This window comes from Boleophthalmus pectinirostris, unplaced genomic scaffold (genome assembly GCF_026225935.1).
Source record: "Boleophthalmus pectinirostris isolate CB_2022bp ecotype Guang Dong unplaced genomic scaffold, ASM2622593v1 HiC_scaffold_19, whole genome shotgun sequence".
Lineage (NCBI taxonomy): Eukaryota > Metazoa > Chordata > Actinopteri > Gobiiformes > Gobiidae > Boleophthalmus > Boleophthalmus pectinirostris.
This window is the reverse complement of record NW_026571140.1, coordinates 35,324,135-35,347,701: the sequence shown is the minus strand read 5'-3', so window position 1 is coordinate 35,347,701 and position 23,567 is coordinate 35,324,135. Positions and strand designations below refer to the sequence as shown.

The window sequence follows — 23,567 nt, the reverse complement described above, 5'->3', positions numbered from 1 at the left end:
CAGTCTGAGTCCCAGTCCCGGTCTCAGTCCCAGTCCCGGTCTAGTCCTGGTCTGAGTCCCAGTCTTGGTCTAGTCCTGGTCTGAGTCCCAGTCTTGGTCTAGTCCTGGTCTGAGTCCCAGTCCCGGTCTCAGTCTCGGTCTCAGTCCCGGTCTCAGTCTCGGTCTCAGTCCCGGTCTCAGTCCTAGTCCTAGTCCTGGTCTGAGTCCCAGTCCCGGTCCCAGTCCCGGTCCCAGTCCCGGTCCCAGTCCCGGTCCCGGTCCCAATCCCGGTCTCAGTCTCGGTCTCGGTCTCCAGTCTCGGTCTCAGTCCGGTCTCAGTCTCGTCTCAGTCTCAGTCTCAGTCCTAGTCCTAGTCCTGGTCCGAGTCCCAGTCCCGGTCCCAGTCCCGGTCTCAGTCCCAGTCCTCAGTCCCGGTCCCAGTCCGGTCCCAGTCCCGGTCTCAGTCCCGGTCTCAGTCCCGGTCTCAGTCTCGGTCTCAGTCCTAGTCCTAGTCCTGGTCCTAGTCCTGGTCCCAGTCCCGGTCTCAGTCCCGGTCTCAGTCCCGTCTCAGTCCCGGTCCCAGTCCGGTCTCAGTCCCGGTCTCAGTCCCCGGTCTCAGTCCCGGTCCCGTCCCAGTCCCGGTCCCGGTCTCAGTCCCGGTCTCAGTCCTAGTCCTGGTCTGAGTCCCAGTCTCAGTCTAGTCCTGGTCTGAGTCCCGGTCTCGGTCCCGGTCCTGGTCCCCAGTCCCCGGTCCCAGTCCTGGTCCCAGTCTTGGTCCCAGTCCCGGTCCCGGTCCTGGTCTTAGTTCTGGTCTCAGTCTCGGTGTCAGTCCTCATCTCAGTCCTGGTCCTGGTCTCAGTCCTCGTCCTGGTCCCGGTCTTAGTCCTGGTCTCAGTCCCGGTCTGGTCCCGGTCTTGTCCCGACACTCAGTCCTGGTTCAGTCCTGATTCAATCCTGGTTTAGATGTGTTTTAGTCCTGTTTGAGTCCTGGATCAGTTCTGGTTCAGTCCTGGTTCAATCCGGCATCGCAGTTTAAGTCACAGAAACGGGAAACGGCCGTTATCCGTTTTTTTAAATTATTAATTTAAACACAAAATTGAGAAAAAAAAAAAAAGAAAGAAATCATTATCCATTTATCTGAAAATATTTCTTATTTTTGGTTTTATTTTGAAAAACAAATGAACAAATGATACATGAATTGTGCACTGTGGCACTTTTGACAAAGCACCTTTAAAAGTTTCCCTTCGTCTCCATGGGGATGTTACAGTTTTGCCTAGAATGTTCCCCTGTACGGCATTAAACTTCTTCCATCTCCGCGGAAACAGTCAGGTAACTAAACTCCAAAACACAAGTGAAATCTGTGGAGAGGAAAAATAGTTCAGAAAAAGACTGCGTGTCTTTTGGGTTTTTCTGAACTATAAAAACTATAATCTGAGTGGAATAAATACATAAATTTAATGCCGTGCTGTGCCCATAGTGCATCTTTAACATCATGGGCAATAAACAAATGAATAAATCACCAGAAAGATTCTTCTTCTTGCGGCTCGTTGCATCAGATCTCCAGACTTAAACTGTTCCAGAGTAATTCTATTTTATTTTATTGATCACTTTACTGGTGTCTTGGGCTGTTTCTGTATTTGGGGGACACTTCACTCCGCAAATCAAATAATTCAAGCTTAAACTTATAATTAACTTGACCAAACTTCTTACTTTGTCTTTGCCCCTCCTCATCGTTTTAACAAAGCAGTATTTTTAAGGTGTCCCTGAGCGCTCGTCTGTCCGCTGAGTGACTGAAAGCATTAATCTAACCACAGGAGCCGCCCGTAGCCCCGTCTCGGCTCAAAATGACTCAAACTCAACAGAAAGATTGTACGGAAAAGATGACGAAAGTAAACGTGGACAGTGAAAGTAACATGAGTTAAGTAGGGACTAAATGTTTATTGAAAATGGGAAAAAAACTAAGTAAAATGAAAGTATAAATACACCAAAATATATGAATATAAGCAGTAAGCAGTAAGATTACGCTGCACTACTCCATTACTTTTATTTTTATTTACTTCATTTTGTGTGTGTGTCTTTGGGGGGAAGTCGTAGGGAGTAGTGTTGTTTTATGTTTGTTTTTATGTATGTTTGTTGATAGCTCAGAAGGTCTTTGGTTTTTAACAACTGCAAAAGAATTCAAACCCACAACCGAGGAGAAAAATAATGTTTTCATAATGTTTTAAGATTTTTAAAATACTATTGGAAACCATGGCGTAGAAAACACATGGAAATAGTTGAACTTTTTTTGTGTGTGTGTGTATGTAAATGTCATTGTTGCAAGCAGAGAACTGACACTTTGCAGGTGATGCCATTAACATTTCCTGGGCTTGTAATGCTAACTGGAAGCACTGCTCTGTCTGAAGCTTTGTTACTCAAATTAGACTTTGATCTTAGCTTTATTTAACTAACCTGATTCATCAGCCGGTTTCACTTCGTGGAAACCGTCTGACCTCGCAGTATTAGGATTCGTTCGCTCAAAGGTAGGTAGATATTTTTTTTAATTTAACCATCCATTTTTAATTTAACCATCCATCGTCTTCCGCTTATCCAGGACCCCCAGACAGGTCCTCCAGCTCCTCCGGGGGACCCCGAGGTGTTCCCAGGCCAGCCGAGAGACATAGTCCCTCCAGCGTGTCCTGGGTCTTCCCCGGGGCCTCCTCCCGGTGGGACATGCCCAGAACACCTCCCGAGGGAGGCGCCCAGGAGGCATCCGGAACAGATGCCCGAGCCACCTCAACTGGCTCCTCTCGACGTGGAGGAGCAGCAGCTCTACTCCGAGCTCCTCCCGTGTGACTGAGCTCCTCACCCTATCTCTAAGGGAGCGCCCAGACACCCTGCGGAGGAAACTCATTTCAAGCGCTTGTATCTGCGATGTCCTTTCGGTCATTACCCAGAGCTCATGACCATAGGTGAGAGTAGGAACGAAGACTGACGGTAATCGAGAGCTTTGCCTTTCGGTTCAGCTCCTCTTCACCATAATGGTCCGATACAGCGACCACATCACTGCAGACGCTGCACCAATCCGCCTGTCAATCTCACGCTCCGTCCTCCCCTCACTCGTGAACAAGACCCTGAGATACTTGAACTCCTCCACTTGAGGCAGGGACTCTCCACCCACCTGGAGAGGGCAAGCCACCTTTTTCCGGTCGAGAACCATGGCCTCGGACTTGGAAGAGCTGATCCTCATCCCTTTTGTCTGCGTTTGCCAATATGTGCATTGCGTCACCATCGCAACTCCTAAACATGCGGCCAATAGAGGTACATGTAGAACACCCCCGGCTTGATGTCACTGCAAAGTATCAACAATGTCAATCCAGCAGACGAATTATCTGGAAGTTGACAACATGTTTTTTTCCATTTTCATTTTTAATCAGCTCCTTTTGCAGCATTTTGATTTTCAAATTTTGCAGTTCAGAAAATGGGTACTTTGATTATTTTCACACTATTTTCTGTTACAATGTTGTTTCCTCATCAAAAACATACTTGGAGTTGTGTTTAGTTTGGTTCAGGAAGTGGCTCCACTGGGTTTATAAACTCCACACACCTTCACTAGAATCATTTGGATAATTTCAGCCCTGGAATTGCCAAACTCTACTTATCTAAAGGTAAAGGGTAGCTGTTAGAGAGAAAACTACCACTTCATGATATCGCAAGGTGGAACAGAGCATTTTGAGCTTCGGAGATGTAGACAGACTAATAATTAAGGAGTCAAACATGTGTGAATGAAACAAAACACAACCCTGGATATGTTTTTTGAGAAGATAACCATTTTCTGACAAAGCAAAAAGCTCACAACAGTTCATTTTGTGTCATACAGGATCTGTAATGTGGTGTTACAATTTGATCTATTTACTGTGCGTCCAGACAATTTTCAAGTGTTTAAATCAGAAATTAAAAAGTTTGTGAACCAGCAGTGACAGCTGACAGCAAAACTGGAGGGTTAAAATTTCAGGGTGAAATATTTCAGAGTTGTTTTTAACATTAAAAGTGTTATTTTAAATATTTGAAAGTTAAATGAGGGTTCAAGTTGGGGTTATTTGCCAGAGTTGATATGGCTGAAGTTAATTCAATTTTCCTTAATGTTAATTCAACTTCACCTTAGTGTTAATTCAACTTCCCTTAGTGTTAATTTTACTTTTCTTAGTGTTAATTTAACTTCACCTTAGTGTTAATTCAACTTCCTCTAGTGTTAATTCAACTTCCTCTAGTGTTAATTCAACTTCCTCTAGTGTTAATTCAACTTCCTCTAGTGTTAATTCAACTTCCTCTAGTGTTAATTCAGTGTTAATTCAACTTCCTCTAGTGTTAAATTCAACTTCCTCTAGTGTTAAGTGTTAATTCAACTTCCTTAGTGTTAATTCAACTTCCTCTTAGTGTTAATTCAACTTCCCTTAGTGTTAAATTCAACTTCTCTTAGTGTTAATTCAACTTCCCCAAGTGTTAATTCAACTTCCTCTAGTGTTAATTCAACTTCCTCTAGTGTTAATTCAACTTCCTCTAGTGTTAATTCAACTTCCCCTAGTGTTAATTCAACTTCCTTTAGTGTTAATTCAACTTCCCCTTAGTGTTAATTCAACTTCCCTTAGTGTTAATTAAACTTCTCATAGTGTTAATTCAACTTCCTTTTGTTGTTAATTCAGCTTTCCTTAGTGTTAATTCAACTTCCCCTTAGTGTTAATTCAACTTCTCTTAGTGTTAATTAAACTTCTCTTAGTGTTAATTCAACTTCTCCTAGTGTTAATTAAACTTCTCTTAGTGTTAATTAAACTTCTCTTAGTGTTAATTCAACTTCTCCTAGTGTTAATTCAACTTCCTCTAGTGTTAATTCAACTTCCCCTAGTGTTAATTCAACTTCTCTTAGAGTTAATTTGGTTCTTCCCACCCACAACTTCAAACTCCTCCGAGAGAAGACCAGTTTTAACAATTTTTGTACATAATTTCATCTTAAAATAACTAAAATAAAGTGTAAAAATAAAACACCTCTGCTTGTTATTCAGCTAGATCACAATAACCCTACAAAGTGTTATCAGTTTACTCTCAAAATGTTAATATAAGTCTTGATTTTCGGGGTTAAACAGAAGCTTTAGTCCAGTGTGACTTAATTAACATTTCCAAAAAAATGCTAAATTAACTCTCGACCAGATTGGACTCACATAAACACTGAGAAAATGTTAAAATTGATTCCGTGAAAGTCAATTTTAGCTCTCAAATTTTTTGCCGTGTACAAACTGTTACTCTCCGTCTGTAGGAGAACACTGAACACAACATTTGGACTGGCCTGGCCCCAGGTTGTTTCAGTCGATAAAAGCCGTGTAAAAGTTCAGGTTAAAGCTCCAGTAGTTTAAAGTGGAGGTCAGCGGTGACAGTCCCCACGGAGACACAGAGCCGAGTGTGTGTTTGCGTCTCCCTCTCTGCACCTCGTCTCATTTTGGACCAGATCAATACGAAGGTTTCAACACAACACAAAACACTATCCATCTGGCATTGTCCGCAGCACAGGGCTGTTTAAGAGTCTGAGAGACACGGCAAGGACCAACCAAAGACGTGTGAAGATATCGGAACCGTGTGAGGAGGAGAGGGAAAAATAGGACCACTAATACAAAAGGTTACCGGTTCAATCCAGGGTCCTGCATGGGTCCATTTTTGGAGACCTGCACCCGCCCGTTTACCCGCGATTATGTCAAAGTTAAACCCTTAACCCGCCCGCATCCGTCAGAATACGAATTGAAAAGTTACGACTTCAGGAATTACAATCACGAAATGAAACGGTTTGGCTTTCTTCAGTACGAACGCGAATTCACAGACGCGACGCGACTGTCAAAAACACGTCATCACTTCACAGGAATTATTTACTGAGCAGAAGAAATGCACATGCCACAGACTGAACCAAGACTAAACTAGGACTAAACCAGGACTAACCCAGGACTGATTCCAGGACTAAACCAAGATGGAACTAGGACTAAACCAGGACTGATTCCAGGACTAAACCAGGATGGAACTAGGACTAAAACAGAACTAAACCAGGACAGAAGTAGGACTAAAACAGGACTAAACCAGGACAGGAACTAGGACTAAACAGAACTAATACAGGACTAAACTAGGACTAACCAAGTACTGATTCAAGGACTAAACTAGGAATGACCCAGAACTAACCCAGGACTGATTCCAGGACGGAACTAGGACTAAACCAGAACTAACCCAGGACTGATTCCAGGATTAAACCCGGTCGGAACTAGGACTAACCCAGGACTGATTCCAGGACTAAACCAGGATGGAACTAGGACTAAAACAGAACTAAACCAGGACAGAAGTAGGACTAAAACAGGACTAAACCAGGACAGAAGTAGGACTAAAACAGGACTAAACCAGGACAGAACTAGGTCTAAAACAGGACTAACCCAGAACTAACCCAGGACTAAACCAGGACTAAAACAGGACTAAAACAGGACGGAACTAGGACTAAACAGAACTAATACAGGACTAAACTAGGACTAACCAAGTACTGATTCAAGGACTAAACTAGGAATGACCCAGAACTAACCCAGGACTGATTCCAGGACTAAACCAGGACTAACCCAGGACTAATCCAGGACTGATTTCAGGATTAAACCAGGACAGAACTGGGACTAAACTATGACTAAACCATAACTAACCCAGGACTGAGTCCAGGATTAAACCAGGATGGAACTAGGACTAAAACAGGACAAACCAGAAGAAAACCGGACCGCGCCGCATGGAGGTAAGCGCCGCCGTGGCCCGATCGCGCTTTGCGGACACCCTGCTCCACGGACTCGGGGTTCTCTCTCTCTCTCTCTCTTAAGTCCAAGATTATTCCTGGTCTAGACCTGGTTTAGTCCTGATTTGGTCCTGACCTGCCTGTGTGTAATCACTACCCCCCCACATACCCGCCCATAAAATTCAGGAGTCTGGTTCAATCCCTGCTTGCTTATTAAATGTGCTGTACAACTAAAGAGTGAATGAATTAAATATTGCTACTGTGTCCTACTTTTCCCACGGTATCTAAGATTATTATTTGATGTGTCTGTCCTGATTTAAAAAACAAATACAATATTGTGACTGACTTTTTAAAAACAACAACAACAACAAAAATTTATATCCAGATATAAATCTAAATTAAAACTAGTACCAAAACTAGATATGAATTGAGAATTGATTAAAAAAATGTTTTTATCATCATTGTACAACCCTTTTCCTCATCAGCACTGAAATTGAGTTTTATTATCATGATGTGTGTGTGTTCTTACCTTGTTCCTCTCAAACAGCTCTGTCTGAATGGCCTTCAGGTCAGAGTCCAGTGCGGAGGCGGCCTGGCGGCGTTTCTTGGTCAGTTGTTCCTCCAGGTCTTCGGTCTGAGCTCGGAGTTTCTTATTGTCGCGTTCCAGGGCCAGTTTCTCCGTCTCCAAACGCTCCCGTCTGCCCCACTCTGCTGCATTCTCCACCTGAAGACGCTCCATCTGATCACACCCAAGACAAGACAGGGACACTTTATTAGAGTGAAATTAGTCCTCTGCATTTGACCCATTCTTCAGTGCTGCTGGGGAAACCTGTCAGGAGCAGGGACCCACCTCCAGATCTCAAACTAGTCTTGGTCAGGACTAGTCGCAAAATTTCTGCAAAAGTTCAGCAAAATTTAATTTCTTTCCAGCGAGTAGGACAGGAATCGGAATACACTAGACGATTCGCAAAAACCCGGGGAGTGCGAGTCGGGGCACCAACCAATCAGCGAAGAGCCATACAATCTGTGTTGGCAACGATTCCCGAGATCGAGGATTTAAAGCCTGAACAAAGAGAATGTTTGTTGAATTTTATCAAGGGGAAAGACATTATTGTCCTTCTTCCTACGGGATTTGGGAAAAGCTTAATATACCAGTTACCCCCCTTAGCGACGCATTATATACGTCTTGACCAAGCCCTGGGTTCCAAAATGGCCACCCATTCAAGTCAATGGGCCGAGCTCAGTGGCGCATGATTCCAGATTTGCCTTTACCCCAGTGAGGTACTTCTGGTGGCTGTGGGCCGACCGAGCATGTGCAGTCGTGCTCTTTTCTCCCGCGGGCACACGCGAATGCACGAACGGAGCGTGGTCTCGTGTATCACATGATCGCTTTGACCAATCAGAGCAAGAGGAGCAGAGAGGAGCTGGAGCGAACGATTATAAAGTGTTTTTTAAGACAACTGAAGGATTTTGAGCTGAGAAAAAGTTTATGGTCTAAAAATAGGTAAAACTTGCCATAAAATCCGACATTTATGAAAGTTGAATGTGCCCTGTCAGCCAAACACGAGCAGTTTATGAATACATTGTGCTCTATGAGAAAAATCTTGTCTTGGCCCATGGGTTTTTTTCCGCTGTAGTACCAGTGAGTGGCCACTACATCAACTGGAGGCAGCTACAAGCTAGCAATACTGTATCCAGTTATTTTAATACATCCATGGTATCGACCAAATAGTGGCGATCAGTTAAATAGAAAAGTACCTGCCTTCTAACACTGCGAGGTCAGACGGTTTCCACAAAGTGAAACTGGCTGATGAATCAAGGTAGGTCAGGACTACCTTAGCTGGATAATTTTACCTACAGTATATGTTTTGGAATAAAGGAGGAGTGCGCAAAAAAGCTAGAAATGGAGAAACATAGAAATTGTGTACAGAACCTTCTTGCTGTGAGGTCAGAGTAGCAGCCATTGAGATATCGTGCGTGTAAATAATATAGCGATTCTGTATTTAATTTGAACAAAATGCTTTAAAGCCATGTTCATCTACAATAATTTTATGGTTTTGAGCTCCAAACAATTGCAATAAGTACCCATTGGAATTGTGGCCAATTCAACAGGAGGCCTGAGGGCCAAAAAATGGGTTTGAGAGCCACATTTGGCAGAGATTCACAGCATAAAAAGTGTTGCCAGAGCGAAATTATATTAATGGTGCATTGTGTAAACCAGGCCAAGTTACTGGTTGGATCTGTAGAGAGCTAACCCCGCTCACAGTCAGAATGCCAGTTTTTCTGAATATTTCAAGCTATAAAACCCACGTGTAATTGAATAAATGTAAAGTTTAATGTCATATTGTGGAGCATTCAAAGCAGAGCAATGACATATCCATAGAAACAAGAAGGCGATGGGCCCCCAACCTGAAAGTTTACGCAGTGCACCTTTAACCTATAGTATATTAGAGTGCATCGGTGTATTAAATTCAAGTTTATTTATAAGCACATTTAAAAAAAACAACTTGTTGTCGTGTTACTGGTGTAGTTGTCGTGTCCTGACCTCTGCTCGTAGCTCGGCCAGTTTCTTGTCCATACTGGAGCGGGCCCCGAGCTCGTCCTCCAGGTCCTCGGACATGCGGCCCAGCTCGTCCTGATGCATCTCCTTCAACAGGTTCAGCTGGAGGAGAGAGAGACAAGTCAACAGAACAGAACCTGCACAGAATTTGTGTATTTTTGACCCAGACAGATGGTAAACGTCACATTATATAGCACCTTTCTACCTTCAAGTGACTCAGAGACAGTATGTGAATGAAAAAACACCCATGTGTGAACTCACCCATTCACACACATATGGATTGTATAAATATAGTTTGCAGCGTCATTACACTGGGGGTGTACAGGCCTTTTTCACAACGGCCGGAAGTGCCGCGATGTAGGATAAACGTCACTTGTGTTAATTTTTTTTTATGGCAAAATATCTGTGGAAATGTCTCGCGTATTTTCCACCAGCTTCATAAATCTGCCTCATCACCAAATCTTCAACCAACAAGGTCGACAAAGGATAAACATGAAGAATTTATCCACAACTATCAAGGTAAGAAAGACGAAAACATAAAGGCGAACAACGACGCTACGTTCAGACTGCAGGGCTTAACGCTCAATTCGGATTTTTTTGTGAAATCCGATGTTTTTGCGAAGTCGTTCACATTTCCAATTAAATGCGACTTGTATGTGATCTTCAGTGTGAACATTAAACGGCCCAAAAGTGTCCCACACGCACACTGGAGACACGACGACGTCAACCGCAGTGAGCGTCTCTGTGTTTACGGAAGTTGTCCAAACATGGACGCGAGCATTGAGCACCTGGAGATTTTAAAGTTCCTCTCGTACCGGAGCCAGAACATGAACAACTTACTTGTTTTAAGGAGGAGATTAAGAAGGAGAAGGACGAGGTTTTTGGCCGTGGCGTTTTGTGGGGCAGTGGCATCGACGTCCGTTGCAAGAAACGTGTGGATGTGGAGACGTAGTCAAGAGTGGTGAGTGGCGATGTTCATTAACAATTTTCGCCTACTTCAGCGCAGAATAGTGACGTTTGTGGCTTGTTGATAAATGTGTAGGTGGATGAATGCGCTTTGGCCGTTCAGACTGAAGTCACATGTCAAAAGATCAGATATGTATCGATTTCAGGACCACATATCCAAGTGTCCTGAGTCGCATTTGAAAAAAATCTGATCTGTGTCGTTCAGACTGTCATTAAAAGATCAGATACAGGTCACATAGAGGCCAAAAAATCGGATTTGGGTCACTTCAGGCTGCAGTCTGAACGTAGCCTCAGTGAACTACTCCTGAGCAAAACTAATGTTATGGTCATGAATAAAACATAAGTAATTTATTAATAAGTATCTTGTTAACTCAGAGTGATTCTAGAATTAAAATAAACAATTTCATGATGTAGATATTGGCATTGATAGAGATTTATGCAGTTTGAATGCTACAGATGTTTACAGATCACATGTTTAGCATTTAAACTGCACAAATCTCTGTCTATGTGAATATCTACATCATGAAATAGATTTTTTAGTTTAATTCTAGAATCAGTTTGAGTGAACAAGTTACTAAATATACGAGATTAATCATGTAGCTACCGTGGTTTTCTTCACAAAAAGGACTTCACGCTCCGTACTGAATATTTATTCTTAGTAATCTTCAACTCCATCAGCACATTGAAACACAGTGAAAACTAAAATCAGGACAGACACAGAAAAAGGCTTAGCTTTGCATAAATACCTTTAAATGAATGCATTGAAACTGAATTGAAAGCAATATTTACTGTGTTTGCCTACACATCACCAGTGGTAGTTAATTAGCGTTTCTTTAATTTTGATGTGTTTTTCTTTACACATTTTTCTGTGTTTCTATCGTCTTTTTCTCTCTTTTGCGGCTATTATTTTCTCACTCTGTTCAGTTCTGGGGCAAGGTAAAAGGTCACTAACTTAAAGGTAAACATTTTCACAAATAAAATATGGAAATTAATAACTGTGGTAATCTGACACATCTTAAATACTTGAACAAATAACGATTTTCTGACTTATTACCATGAAAACAGCTACAAAACATGTGTGAATGAAACAAAACACAACTCGTGGTTTGTTTGTGATGAGGAAACAATATTATAACATGCTCTAGATCAGAAAACAGCGTCATATGAGTCCTTTAAGAGAGCAGGTTACATACAGCGCCTTGAATTTTCTGTTTATTGCCAGGGCTATCCCAAAGTCGTAACTCCTTTGACCTATAATTCAACTCTATCTCACATCTCTGCCTGTAATTGCTTGACATTTCCCTGTGACTTGGACGGCTACGGAGATATTTCTAAACCTTCCTGTGATCTGTGGTATCAGGGTCCAGATAAAGACGCCCTCCCGTCCTATGTGTCTGCGTGTCCTGTTATCCAATGGCACCATCTCCTCGTCCGGCTCGAATCTATCAGAACCGAAACAAATCGCGTTTTGATCTCCGCTTTTGCGCCTGGTTTATCTCAAAATGCCGTTCTGCTGGTATCTCTCTGACCCACTGCCCTTTGCTTTCATTTGGTCTAATCTGATCAAACACTGTAATAAATGTGGGCTTCTGTTTCAGGGGGAGGAACATGTAAAGGGCGTTTTCACAAAGCAGCACTGCCCCCTGGTGGACAAACAAGGGAAGGGCAACAGCGACACTGAGATTGGCTGCATTTCATTAAAATTACAACCAAAATATACACACATTTCCCCTCATTTTATGAAATATAGATAATTATGAATTTATTTAATGTAGTTTTAATTCTATGATATATTATTATTGTATTGTATTGATAAAGATTAAAGCTATACAAGTTATTCTTAGAAACAAGTTGATATAATCCTTCATTTAACCACAATTGGATCATAATAGAAAAGGTTTCAAAGGTTCAGGAAATGGTCCAGCTATAACCTCGGTATTGGTACCTCCTTAAATGATTATCAGGATTCCACATGAGTTTTAGTATCAATAAGCACCTGAGTACAGATTTTTGGACAACCCCACACAATACTCGTTGTAATCCAATTATTTCTTATTTATTTATTTGTAAAGGGACAGCACATAGTAATGAACATTTAAAATGTAAATATGTAAAGATTATAGCCAGTGTGGCCAATTTCCATGTTCAGTCCCTCAGCAGGTTGATGTGAAAAGATCTACAGGACACGGAAAAGTACAGCAACAATCACACAAAAGTACATAACACCAGCACACTCACTGGACACTCACTAGGGGTGTGCAAAAATATCTATATATCGTATCGTTTAATGCACAGGTGTCAAACATAAGGCCCGGGGGCCAGATCCGGCCCTCCAAGACCTTTAATGTGGCCCTCGGCTGATTTTCTACTAAAATATTTTAATTATATTTTCTATTAAAATATTGTTAATTTTCAGCATCTCCAGCGTCTCTGTACGTGGCCCCTCCCACCAGAGCAGCACAAATGAAGACTTGTCTCTTTCCAAACGCTCTTAAAGGACGATCGTTTTGACCGTGACACCCTCATCAGAAAAATGTCCAACATGAGAAAATTTCATGTTAAAACATTGTGTTGAAATTGCATTTATCTTAAAGTTTCAGGTTTGTTCATAATATTATAATATTTTGTAAAAGAAACAGTTCATCAGTTAAAAAAGATTTCTGTAATAGATTTGTGTTTCTCTGCACAACTATTTGAACTTATTGCTGTTTTTGGGGTTTATATGACATGAGTTTTCTGATCCGGCCCCTTTCGGATCAAAGTAGGTTGGATTCGGCCAGCGGACCAAAATGAGTTTGACACCTCTGGTTTAATGTGATGATACAGTATCGATATCGTGGGCTACTGTATCGATATATCACCAAGAGTATTTTTCGTGTGTTTTACTAAATTATTTTGTTACAGCGCTACAGTTTTGTTGCTTGTGGAGTGAAAGGAAACTCATTTATGCAACACATTTGACATTTTGCCACTGTTTTGAGGATTAAAATGTTTGTGTTTCATATGAACTTTGCACAAGAAGTGGTTTAACAAACACTTTTAGTATCACAGCCATGATTTTGCCTTTATTTTTTTATTGAACTGTACTGAATCGATTTGAAATATATCATATCGAATCGAAAGTGCACTGTATCGAGATTTGTATCGTATCGTGGCCTGTGTATCGAGGTGTGTATCGTATCGGCAACTTCTTAATGATACCCAGCCCTAACACTCACTATACATACAGCTAATTTCTAACAGTTAAGATACACATGCATTTATGAAATTAAACATCAAGTTGTATTTCACTCTCACTTTAAGAAAATGTTTAAGAAATATATTGGAAATTGTATATTATTATATTTAGTCACTAGTTATGCATTGCAATTTATTGGATATATTATAGTTGTAGTAGTGTACTGTAGTGTAGTATACTATGGAACAGGACTGTATGAACTTATGTGTGAACTTTTTTGTTATTATAATGGAACATTTTATTGTAAATTATGCCAACATGGACCCCAGGAAGAATAGTCTTTATCCCAGAAAAGATTAATGGGGATCCAATAAATAAACAAACACTATAACTACATAAAACTGCAACAGTGAGCTGCAGCAAAACCTGAATTTCTGTCGGGATCAATAAAGTTTCTCTATATATTTGTTTAATAAGTTACATCTGAACAACTACAACTACGCCACATATTGATTTTCTGAAGAACTGCAGTAACCTGTCGCCCTGTATGTGTTGATTTACTACAGCTTTAACCTGTTCCTTTTCAAGACACTTTCTGTGCAACTCAAGCGTGACCTCCATGTCTATGCTTTTAGCCTTATAAAACTCTTTTTATCATCTCAACTGTTCTATAAATGCCTCTTGGTGCTGTTTCACATGTTTCAGTGCCGCTTGCCTAGTCCTGAGAGTGAATATACAAGGTACAGAGGAAGGACAGTGAATATATTGGTACAGAGGAGGAACAGTCCTGCTTGTATCTCACCTGTTTCAGTGCCTCCTGCTTGCTTTTGCTCAGCTCTTCGTATTTGAGTTTCCACTGACTGAGCTCAGCCTCCAGTCGCTCGATGCTTTTACTCAGAGCCAGTTTGTCTCTGGGGAACAAACAGAAACATAACACAATATTACACACGTTTATCATTCTGGGTCTAGAGGAGCTACAGTAAACAAGAGGCATTCAGCCCTGAGCCTGTGAGTCCACTGTTAAGGTACATTTAACTGTCCCTCTAGGTAAATTTGTCTTACACATTTGACCCATCTTTCAGTGCCGCTCGGCCAGCAGGGGACCCATCTACAGATCTCGAGCTAATTTTGGTCAGGACTTTTTTTGCTAGAAGATTTTACCTATGGAACATGTTTTGGGTTGATGGAAGCCAAACCAACCAGAAGCAGGGAGAAACATGCAAACTACACACAGAAGGTGGGAGTTGAACCTGGAACCTTCTTGCTGTGAGGTGATGGGGCCAGCCACTCATCAGTCATGCAGTCAGGAGAGTGTGCATTGACTTGAGCGTGGCAGTTTAAATAAAGCTCAGATCAAAGCCTGCCGTCAGCTTTTACCAAGACAAATAGTGTAGTGCAATCAGTTTGAGATCTGAAATTATATTGTTGGATTGTGTCGATTTTAAAAACACAGAGGAGCAAAACTTCATGACATCAGCAAGTGGAACAGTGTGAGTGTTTTGAAGGTTGGACTTTGGATGAGGGAACATATTTACAAAAGACCATCAATCAGTTGGGTCAAATACAGGACTTTTAATCCATCCATCCATTTTTTTCCGCTTATCCAGGACCGGGTCGCAGGGGCAGCAGTCTGAGCAGGGACTCTTAAACTTCCTTCACCCTGGACACTTCCTCCAGCTCCTCCGAGGGGACCCCAAGGTGTTCCCAGGCCAGCCAAGAGACATAGTCCCTCCAGCGTGTCCTGGGTCTTCTCCGGGGCCTCCTTCCAGTGGGACATTTCCAGAACACCTCCCGAGAGAGTCGCCCACGAGGCATCTGGGACAAAGCCTCAGCTGTTCCTCTTGACGTGGAGGAGCAGCGTGTCTACTCCGAGCGCCCAGCCACCCTGCAGAGGATGCTCATTTCGGCCATTTGTATCCGCGATCTTTTCGTTTTGACCATAGGTGAGGGTAGGAACGTAGATTGACGTAGATCGAACTTTTAAGAAAACTCGTATTTCTTTCCACATTTCAGCCAAAATGACACTAAAACTGTTCAGGAAAACTCACATTTTGTACTGTTAAATTGTGCATTGTGTAACTTTTCTGGTGAAGGGCCTGTCAAATACTTTTCTTTATGGACATGTTACTGCTTTGTCTGGAATGTTTCACAGTATGGCACTAAACCTTTCTATCTTCATGGAGATCAAACCAGATATTACAGGTTAGATCTATGGAAAGGTGACCCTGCTCTAAGTCAGAATGTTGTTTTTCTAGGTATTTTTGAGCTATAAAACCACTTGTAATTGAATAAATGTAAGGTAAAGCCGTTTAATGTCACACTGTGGAACATTTCAGGCAGAGCAATGACATATCCATAGAAAAACATGAACTATCCTGTGGCGGCTCATTTTGTTGATTTTAACCATCCCATCTCTTCCTTAAGATATATTGGCATTGAACATGTGGAACTGCCCCCTAGAGGTGGTAATCTAGAGATGCTCCAGTCCAAAAGAGACACTTCTGGATTCACCATCTTAAAACTCTTACTCCTCATGGACTGAATGTGGAGTTTGATTTAAGATGTTTTTTGTGATAGACAAACTATTTCTGTATTTTATAAAATGTTTTTTTTATGTAAATTGTTGTTTCTTGTTGTAGAATGGGCTGAACTCACTGGGTGACCTCACTTTGGGACCTCCCATTCATTGAGTGGGTATTTTGTGTGCTGTGGTCCAAGACAAGAAAAATATCTGATGAAGGCTTTTTTTGGCGAAACGTTATTTTGTTAATAAAATAGTATTTGGACATCGGCCAACCGAGTGTGCGATGCATTTTTTCACCCTGATCTGGCTACTCCTTGCATTTGCACCTCTGCAGGAATCTTGGTGTGCGTTTTATGTTTCTTTTTATTTCTTTATATCCATAGAAACAAACCTCAAATGAGTATCTAGCTTCAATATTAGTTTTAGTATTGATTTGTATCTGATTTTTGATATTTTTGACAACGATAAAAGTAAATTTAAGAGAACAGTCTCCCGCTCTCATGACTCACTCTCTCTCCTTGAGCAGGACTTTCTGGGACTCGTCCAGTCGGAGCTGCAGAGCGTTGAGTTTGCTCTGGTCTTCTTCTGTGGTGCTGAGCTCGTCCCACAGCTGTCGACTGCGCTCCTGTCTGTTCGACGGCGGACGCGACGAGCCCGATTTGTCCCACGACTCCTGAGCGTCGCCCCCTGGAGGACCGGAGCGCAACACCGTCTCCAGTATTTCCATGTCCTGAGAAGGTAAGAAACAGGGTTATATATTTAATATACTAATACAAATACTGCTTATACGGGCGGAACAGATTATTCCTGAAAACTACTAAAATTCAACATTCAAGAACTCATCTTTGAGTCCTTTTATGGTAGTGGCAAAGGGAAATTTATTTGTAAGATGCAAGAAAGAGTTGTCCATGTCATAGTAGTACTATTAGTAATTAGCCGAGATGGGACCAAGTCGTTGTTTCAAAGTCTCAATTCTTTGACCTCAAGTTCATGTCAAGCCCCAAGTCAAATACAGGCAAGTCCAAGTCAAGTCTCGAGTCACTGGCCCATAAGTCCAAGTCAAGTCAAGTCCAAGTCAAATCCAAGTCAAATCCAAGTCAAATCCAAGTCAAATCCAAGTCGTCTGCTTTGAGCTTCAAGTCGTTTTCAAGTCCCAAAGTATCAAATATTGCTTTGATTTCTGCAATTTATATGAATTTTAAACTAAATTGTAAAAACTTGTGGTATATATAAATATATTTTTATTTATTTATTGTGCTGTAGAAATGCTATGTTTTCTTTTTTAAATGTCTTGACAAGATCTTGGTGTGAATCATTACAGTCAGAATAGAAAAAAATAAATAAATCAAGATTTTAGAGTGTTTCATAAGTTATTTTGTCATGTAGTCTGCACTGAAATGGAAGGATCATGTTCCATGTAGTTCCCTCTGTTGTATTGTACTGTTTATTACTATAGTACTTTTGAGGATACCACATCACAGTACTTCTCTGCAAAGAGAAAAGTATTTTCTAAAAACATTTATATGTGTGAGGAGCAGCATCAAGTCTTCTCGAGTCACAGGGCTCCAGTCCAAGTCCACCAAAAAGTGCGATTTATAGTCCAGTGCAACTTATACATGTTTTTTTCATTTTGCATTTTTTGGTTGGTGCGGCTTGTAGTCTGGAGCAACTTATAGTCCAAAAAATACGGTAAGTACAGAGCTGTGGGCGGGGACAGGGGGTAGAGGAAACTGAGATTTTCTAAGCACTCAAACCTCAAACGCGGGACAATACAGGATGACTCAAACCTGCAGGAATCAATGGAACCAAAACTCTCAGGAAGCAACATTAACACATGGTAAATCAGATTAAACATAATATTTCCCCTGTAAAGATTAAAGCATTTCCAGTATGTCTAAAAGTCAATGAAAATCCCCCATGTCTGATATTCATATGAGAGCGAATACTTGAAACTTTGCCAAAACACAACCACACCGGGGCAGATTTCCCACAATCCCCTCTGTTCTCTAAAGCTTTAAATCAAACCACTTTTCAAATTTGTGCCAATCTGTTGTCAGTGTCTCTCCGAACCTCAAACGGTATTTTCAAATTTACACATTTTTGGTAATTTCTTTTACAGCAGCAGATTGAAAACACTGAAAGTCCCAGTTCTCTCCGAGCTACAGCAAATATGTATTTTTGGCCAAACATCAGAGAATTCTAAGCACATCCGCACCCAAAATCTTGTGTTTTTCTTGCCAATATTTTGATTTGATCCTCCGTCTCCCACTGGCTGAATAATTTGCCGTGTTGTTTTAAGATATTCAATGCGCTGCCTTTCTTTGGGATTTCCTCATAAAAACACAGGAATTTGAAACAGGGAAATTTGTGGTTACTCTACAAAATGTGATGGACCCAGCGAGGTTTTTAACTGTAGAGGCGTGTGTGCAGTTCTGAGCCAAACACAGATGTTTTACGCATTATGAGGCATATAAACTTTAATATCCTTCATGGTTCAAGGTTTATGATTTGGGATTGTCAGAAACTTCTTCATAAATGTTGGATGGTGCTTATAGATTTTTATAATAATCATTTTTAGTCGTAGTTTTTCAAAAGGTTTGGCTTTAAAAGGTGCATCGTGTAACTTTTCAGGTAGAGATTTCGCCACCTGCTTGTCTCCACTGATGTTACAGCTTGCCTGGAATGTTCCACAGTATGGCTTTTAACATTTCTATCTCCATGGAGACAAGCAGGTGAGATTTATGGAGAGGTGGAGTCGCTCAAAGTAAGAATACATAACTTTCAGGACATCCTTTGAGCAATAATTAAAAAAAAAATGAAATGTAAAATATGTAAGACAGATGACATTCCCAGCCTGATTCATCAGTCAGTTTAACTTTATGGAAACCGTCTGACCTCGCAGCATTAGGACGCCTTTGCTGGACAGTAGGCAGGTACTTTTATTTACTTTTACTATTATACTTTTATTTAACCAATCACTGCCATTTGGTCGTGACGTATGTAATGTGCCAAATCCTGTAGGAAGAAGGACAATAACGTCTTTCCTCTTGGTAAAATTCATCAAACATTCTCTTTGTTCCTGCTTTGAATCCTCGATCTCGGGAATTGTCGCCAACACAGAATGTCTGTCTTCGTTTACATCCATCGCGACCGTTTTGTTTACTGTTGTGTTGTACCACAAAAGGGACCCAGACAGACGCTTGAGTTTGACATCGTGGCTTCACAGCTCTTGTCTGATTGGTCGGTGCGCGGTCTACAACTTCTGGAGTTCTTGCAAACCGTCTAGAGTATTCTGATTCCTGATCTAGTCGCTGGAGAGAAATGAAACTGAGTGGAGGCACTAGGTGGCACCAGCCTGGCTAAAAACCTGCATAGACATAACGCAGGGGTGGGCCAACTTTTTGACTCATGGGCCACAAAGGGCTCTAAAATTTGATGAAAGGGCCAAACCAGGAGCAAATGCATGGAGTTTTTTTGTAATCCACCTCATAAGAGAAAAAAATACCCCATGTTATTGAAATATCCCATATTTAAACATCATTACAAAGCATTACATCAAAATATCTGTCTTTCAAGTCCCACAATATTTACTATTTATTGAAATAACTTTTAAAACACTGAAAATATTATTATTATTTAAGTTCAGGGGGCCGGATTAAAAAGATTAAAGGGCCGCATATGGCCCCCGGGCCTTAGTTTGCCCACCCCTGACATAAGGAGATGATGGACCCTTAACAAAATGGTTATGTTGTGCGTTTTTTTAATATTCCTTATAAATATCAATAACATTTAATCAAAACGGAACTCAAAACCACTGCAAGATATAAAGAGAGTTTGGTGCAAAATCAATTATTGCCCACTGTTGCTACAATCATTACTGTGACAAAGTGCACAGGGAGTAAGCTTTCACCCTCAAACCAGAAGATTGCAGGTTATAACGCCTTCACCTGCCTTCCCTATTTATGAATGTGTAGGAGAAATTGTTGCAACTAATTTAAGTCCAGACACTTGCACCACTGTGAAATTTTAAAGAAACAACCTATTTAACTTTGAAAATTTTTACCAATTTTGATAATGTTATGTTATTTTTTAAGTGTCTTAACTCTGATGTACCACTGAATTCAGAATTCACTGCAAAAACTAAAATCTAGTTAAGTTAAGATGACTTGATTTAAAGTTCTATCAAGATTTGAGCACATTTCACTTGACAAGTAAAATTATCAACCAGTGGAACAAGACTTTTTGTACGTAAAATATGAAACTACATCTTGCTACACTTAAAATAAGAAAAACAACAACTCTTTGCACTTAAAATAAGAAATGAAATGTAATATTGCTTCAATCAAGAAAAACACACTTATTCCATTGGTAGATAATTTTACGTGCCACATTCAATCGACTCAAATAAAGTAAAAAGTTCTTAATTTAAGCCATTTTAACTTACCTAGATATTAGTTCTTGGAGGGTAAAATGTACAAACAGAGTTAATACAAGAGGTGCTACTAGTGGTACTTGTGATGTCACTATGTACAGGAAACTCTTGGTCAGTCTCTTTCTCTGCCAAAGGGGCCAGATTGTAGAAGTGTTTACCAGATGATTTAAAACTGGAAACCAATCGCAACAAAGTCCAAGTCAAGTCTCGAGTCACTGGTCCATAAATCCAAGTCAGGTCCAAGTTGTCGGCTTTGAGCCTTTAAAACACAGGTGTCAAACATAAGGCCCGGGGGCCGGATCCGGCCCTCCAAGACCTTTAATGTGGCCCTTGGCTGATTTTCTACTAAAATATTTTAATTGTATTTTCTCTTAAAATATTGGTAATTTTCTGTGGTGCTTAGCATAACAGCGTCTCCAACGTCTCTGTACGTGGCCCCTCCCACCAGAGCAGCACAAATGAAGACTTGTCTCTTTCCAAACGCTCTTAAAGGACGATCGTTTTGACTGTTGACCGTGACACCCTCATCAACAAAATGTCCAACATGAGAAAAGTGGAGCCGAGTGCAGGATTTTCCAAGAAAAATTTACTTATTCCTATTTGAATACAAGTTCATGTTAAAACATTGTGTTGAAATTGCATTTATCTTAAAGTTTCAGGTTTGTACATAATATTATAATATTTTGTAAAAGAAACAGTTCATCAGTTAAAAAAGATTTCTGTAATAGATTTGGGTTTTTCTGCACAAATATTTGATCTTATTGTTATTTTTGGGGTTTATATGACATGAGTTTTCTGATCCGGCCCCTTTGGGATCAAAGTCGGTTGGATTCGGCCCCCGGACCAAAATGAGTTTGACACCCCTGCTTTAAAACAAATAGCTTATATTTTTGCAATTTATGTAACTTTTGAGACAAACTGTACTTTTTAAACATCTTGACAAGATCTTAGTGTGAATTACAGTCAGAATAGAAAGAATTCAGATTTAAAAGTGCTTCTCAAGTCACAGGCATCAAAGTCAGAGTCAAGTCCCAAGTCACTGACCTTCAAGTCCAAGTCAAGTCCAAAGTCTTAGTCCATTTTATCAAGTCAAGTCTCAAGTCCTAAAAAGAGTGACTCGACTATAAAACTATAAGACCACAAAGCTATTAAGAAACAATAAGTGACTATGACTAATGCTAAAATAAATCGACAATAATAAACAGCAGGTTAAATCTACAATACACGCTGTAAATAATCCAAAATACACGTTGTCATTAGAGCCGGTGACCAACAGAGGGCGCCACGGCACAGCAGGTGAGTGCAAATGATCTGAACGTGCCACATGTGGAAATACTCAAGAGTGAGAACAATAGAAAGAGACAGGAAATAACCCGCTGAGAAAACTACCTCCAAAGTCCGGGACCACCTCCGCTGCCACCGCACCAATCACACAGATGTGTTCGTGAAGAATAAGACGCGGTTTTGTCATTGTGTCGGAGTATGACCTGATGGAGGTGGAGGGCAGGATTTGAGGACAAAAGAGACGTCTGATTTTAATTATTTTAGAGCTGATTCTGATTATAGATGCTACCTGTTTTATTAAAAGGCTTTCAGGATGAGGATTCCTTCTTGATTTGAACGATCTGGCATGGCAACGATATCCCACTGTATATTATGATAGCAAAAACGAAATACAAACGCAAATTTAATCAAGTACTATGTCATTTAAATGGGGAAAAGTCCTAATTAAATCCTACAAATCTAAATCATGTGCTTGATATAATGAACAAGAATGAAAAACTGATTAAGAACAACCATAAGAATTCAAAAGCACCAATAATTCAGTTTATCTATCCAAGAAATGTAAGCTAAATGTATATAACTTTCAGCAAAACAAAGACGTTAATCTATATAAGGTTGATTTATTGTTATCATCATATTATATAAACGTAGCAGTATGAATTTGAGGTGGGCTATATAACAAATTATAATATTGTGAATCTTGTTGTGAAGAAAATTTGAGTATATATTGGTGATACTAATTTAAAAATGGAAAAATTGTGTGTTGTATGAAGTCATATTTCTGCAGGTTTCTGGGTAATTGAGTCTTTCCACATGTGCCCGATACTTAAAACTCAAATAATACCTGAAGATGTTTTAGCAGGGACGGACTGGGACCAAAACAGCCCTGGACTTTTCCCCCATAAATCGGCCCACGATGGAAACTGAGGACGGGGACATTGTGTTTATTATTATCATATATTATTATCATATTTATTAAGTCAAAATACATTTTAAATCTCGTTTTTTGCATATTATAAAATCTGAAGGTATACATTTTGCCAATATCGTCCTCCTCTATCTATGGGTTTCAGAGTAATGTATAAAAAAACGGCTGCCATAGTGTTACGAATATTATAATATTTTCTGATAGATGTTATAATATTGTTTCCTCATCACAAACAGACCTGGAGTTGTGTTTTGTTTCATTCACACATGTTTAACACACAAATCCTGAGTATTTAGGCTGAGTTCTTCTCTCAAACAGAAAACACTTGTGCGGTCATGTGGTAATACAGGAAGCATTCCACTGTGTTTTTAAACTCCATACACCTTCAATAGAATCATTTGGATCATCATGTTTTTGCCGGCGTTTGTCTGTTTGTTTGTTTGTTTGTTTGTCTGTTTTGTCTGTTAGCAACATAACTCAAAAAGTTAGGGACCGATTTTGATGAAATTTTCAGGATTTGTTGGAAATGTGAAAAGGAAGAACTGATTTAATTTTGGGGGTGATCCGGAAGAAATCCTGGATTCTGGATCACTTTGAAATTTTAGTTAACATTGTGGTAAATGGGGCCAAAAATGTTGTTTCTCAATATCTCGGTTAATTATTGACCAAACCCCATGAAATTTGACTCAGGGATGGACAATGGGATCCTCTTTCATATTCCAAAGGCTGATCCGGATCTGATCCAGAAGACTGATTTTATCGTAATTTATATAAAAAATGGGAGTAGTCCTTGGCGGAGGTCTGCGCTCTCTGACTGCTTTTCTAGTTTTAGCACTGGAATTGACCATTTCTAATACGCAAATGGTAAAAGGCTGTTGCCATCTAGGGCCTGCACTCAATTTAATTTTTCTCCAGCGACTAGTTCAGGAATCAGAATA

At 40.4% G+C, this 23,567-nt stretch overlaps 1 protein-coding gene across 1 annotated transcript in view; it reads right to left on the bottom strand.

Annotated features, from left to right (window-relative positions):
- Positions 1–23,567, bottom strand: part of LOC110158820 (coiled-coil domain-containing protein 102A) — a 187,098-nt gene that overhangs the window by 44,983 nt on the left and 118,548 nt on the right. The window contains 4 exon segments of the mRNA XM_055155025.1: positions 7,287–7,496; positions 9,303–9,419; positions 14,264–14,372; positions 16,495–16,715. Of these exon segments, the coding sequence (XP_055011000.1) occupies positions 7,287–7,496; positions 9,303–9,419; positions 14,264–14,372; positions 16,495–16,715 (657 nt within the window).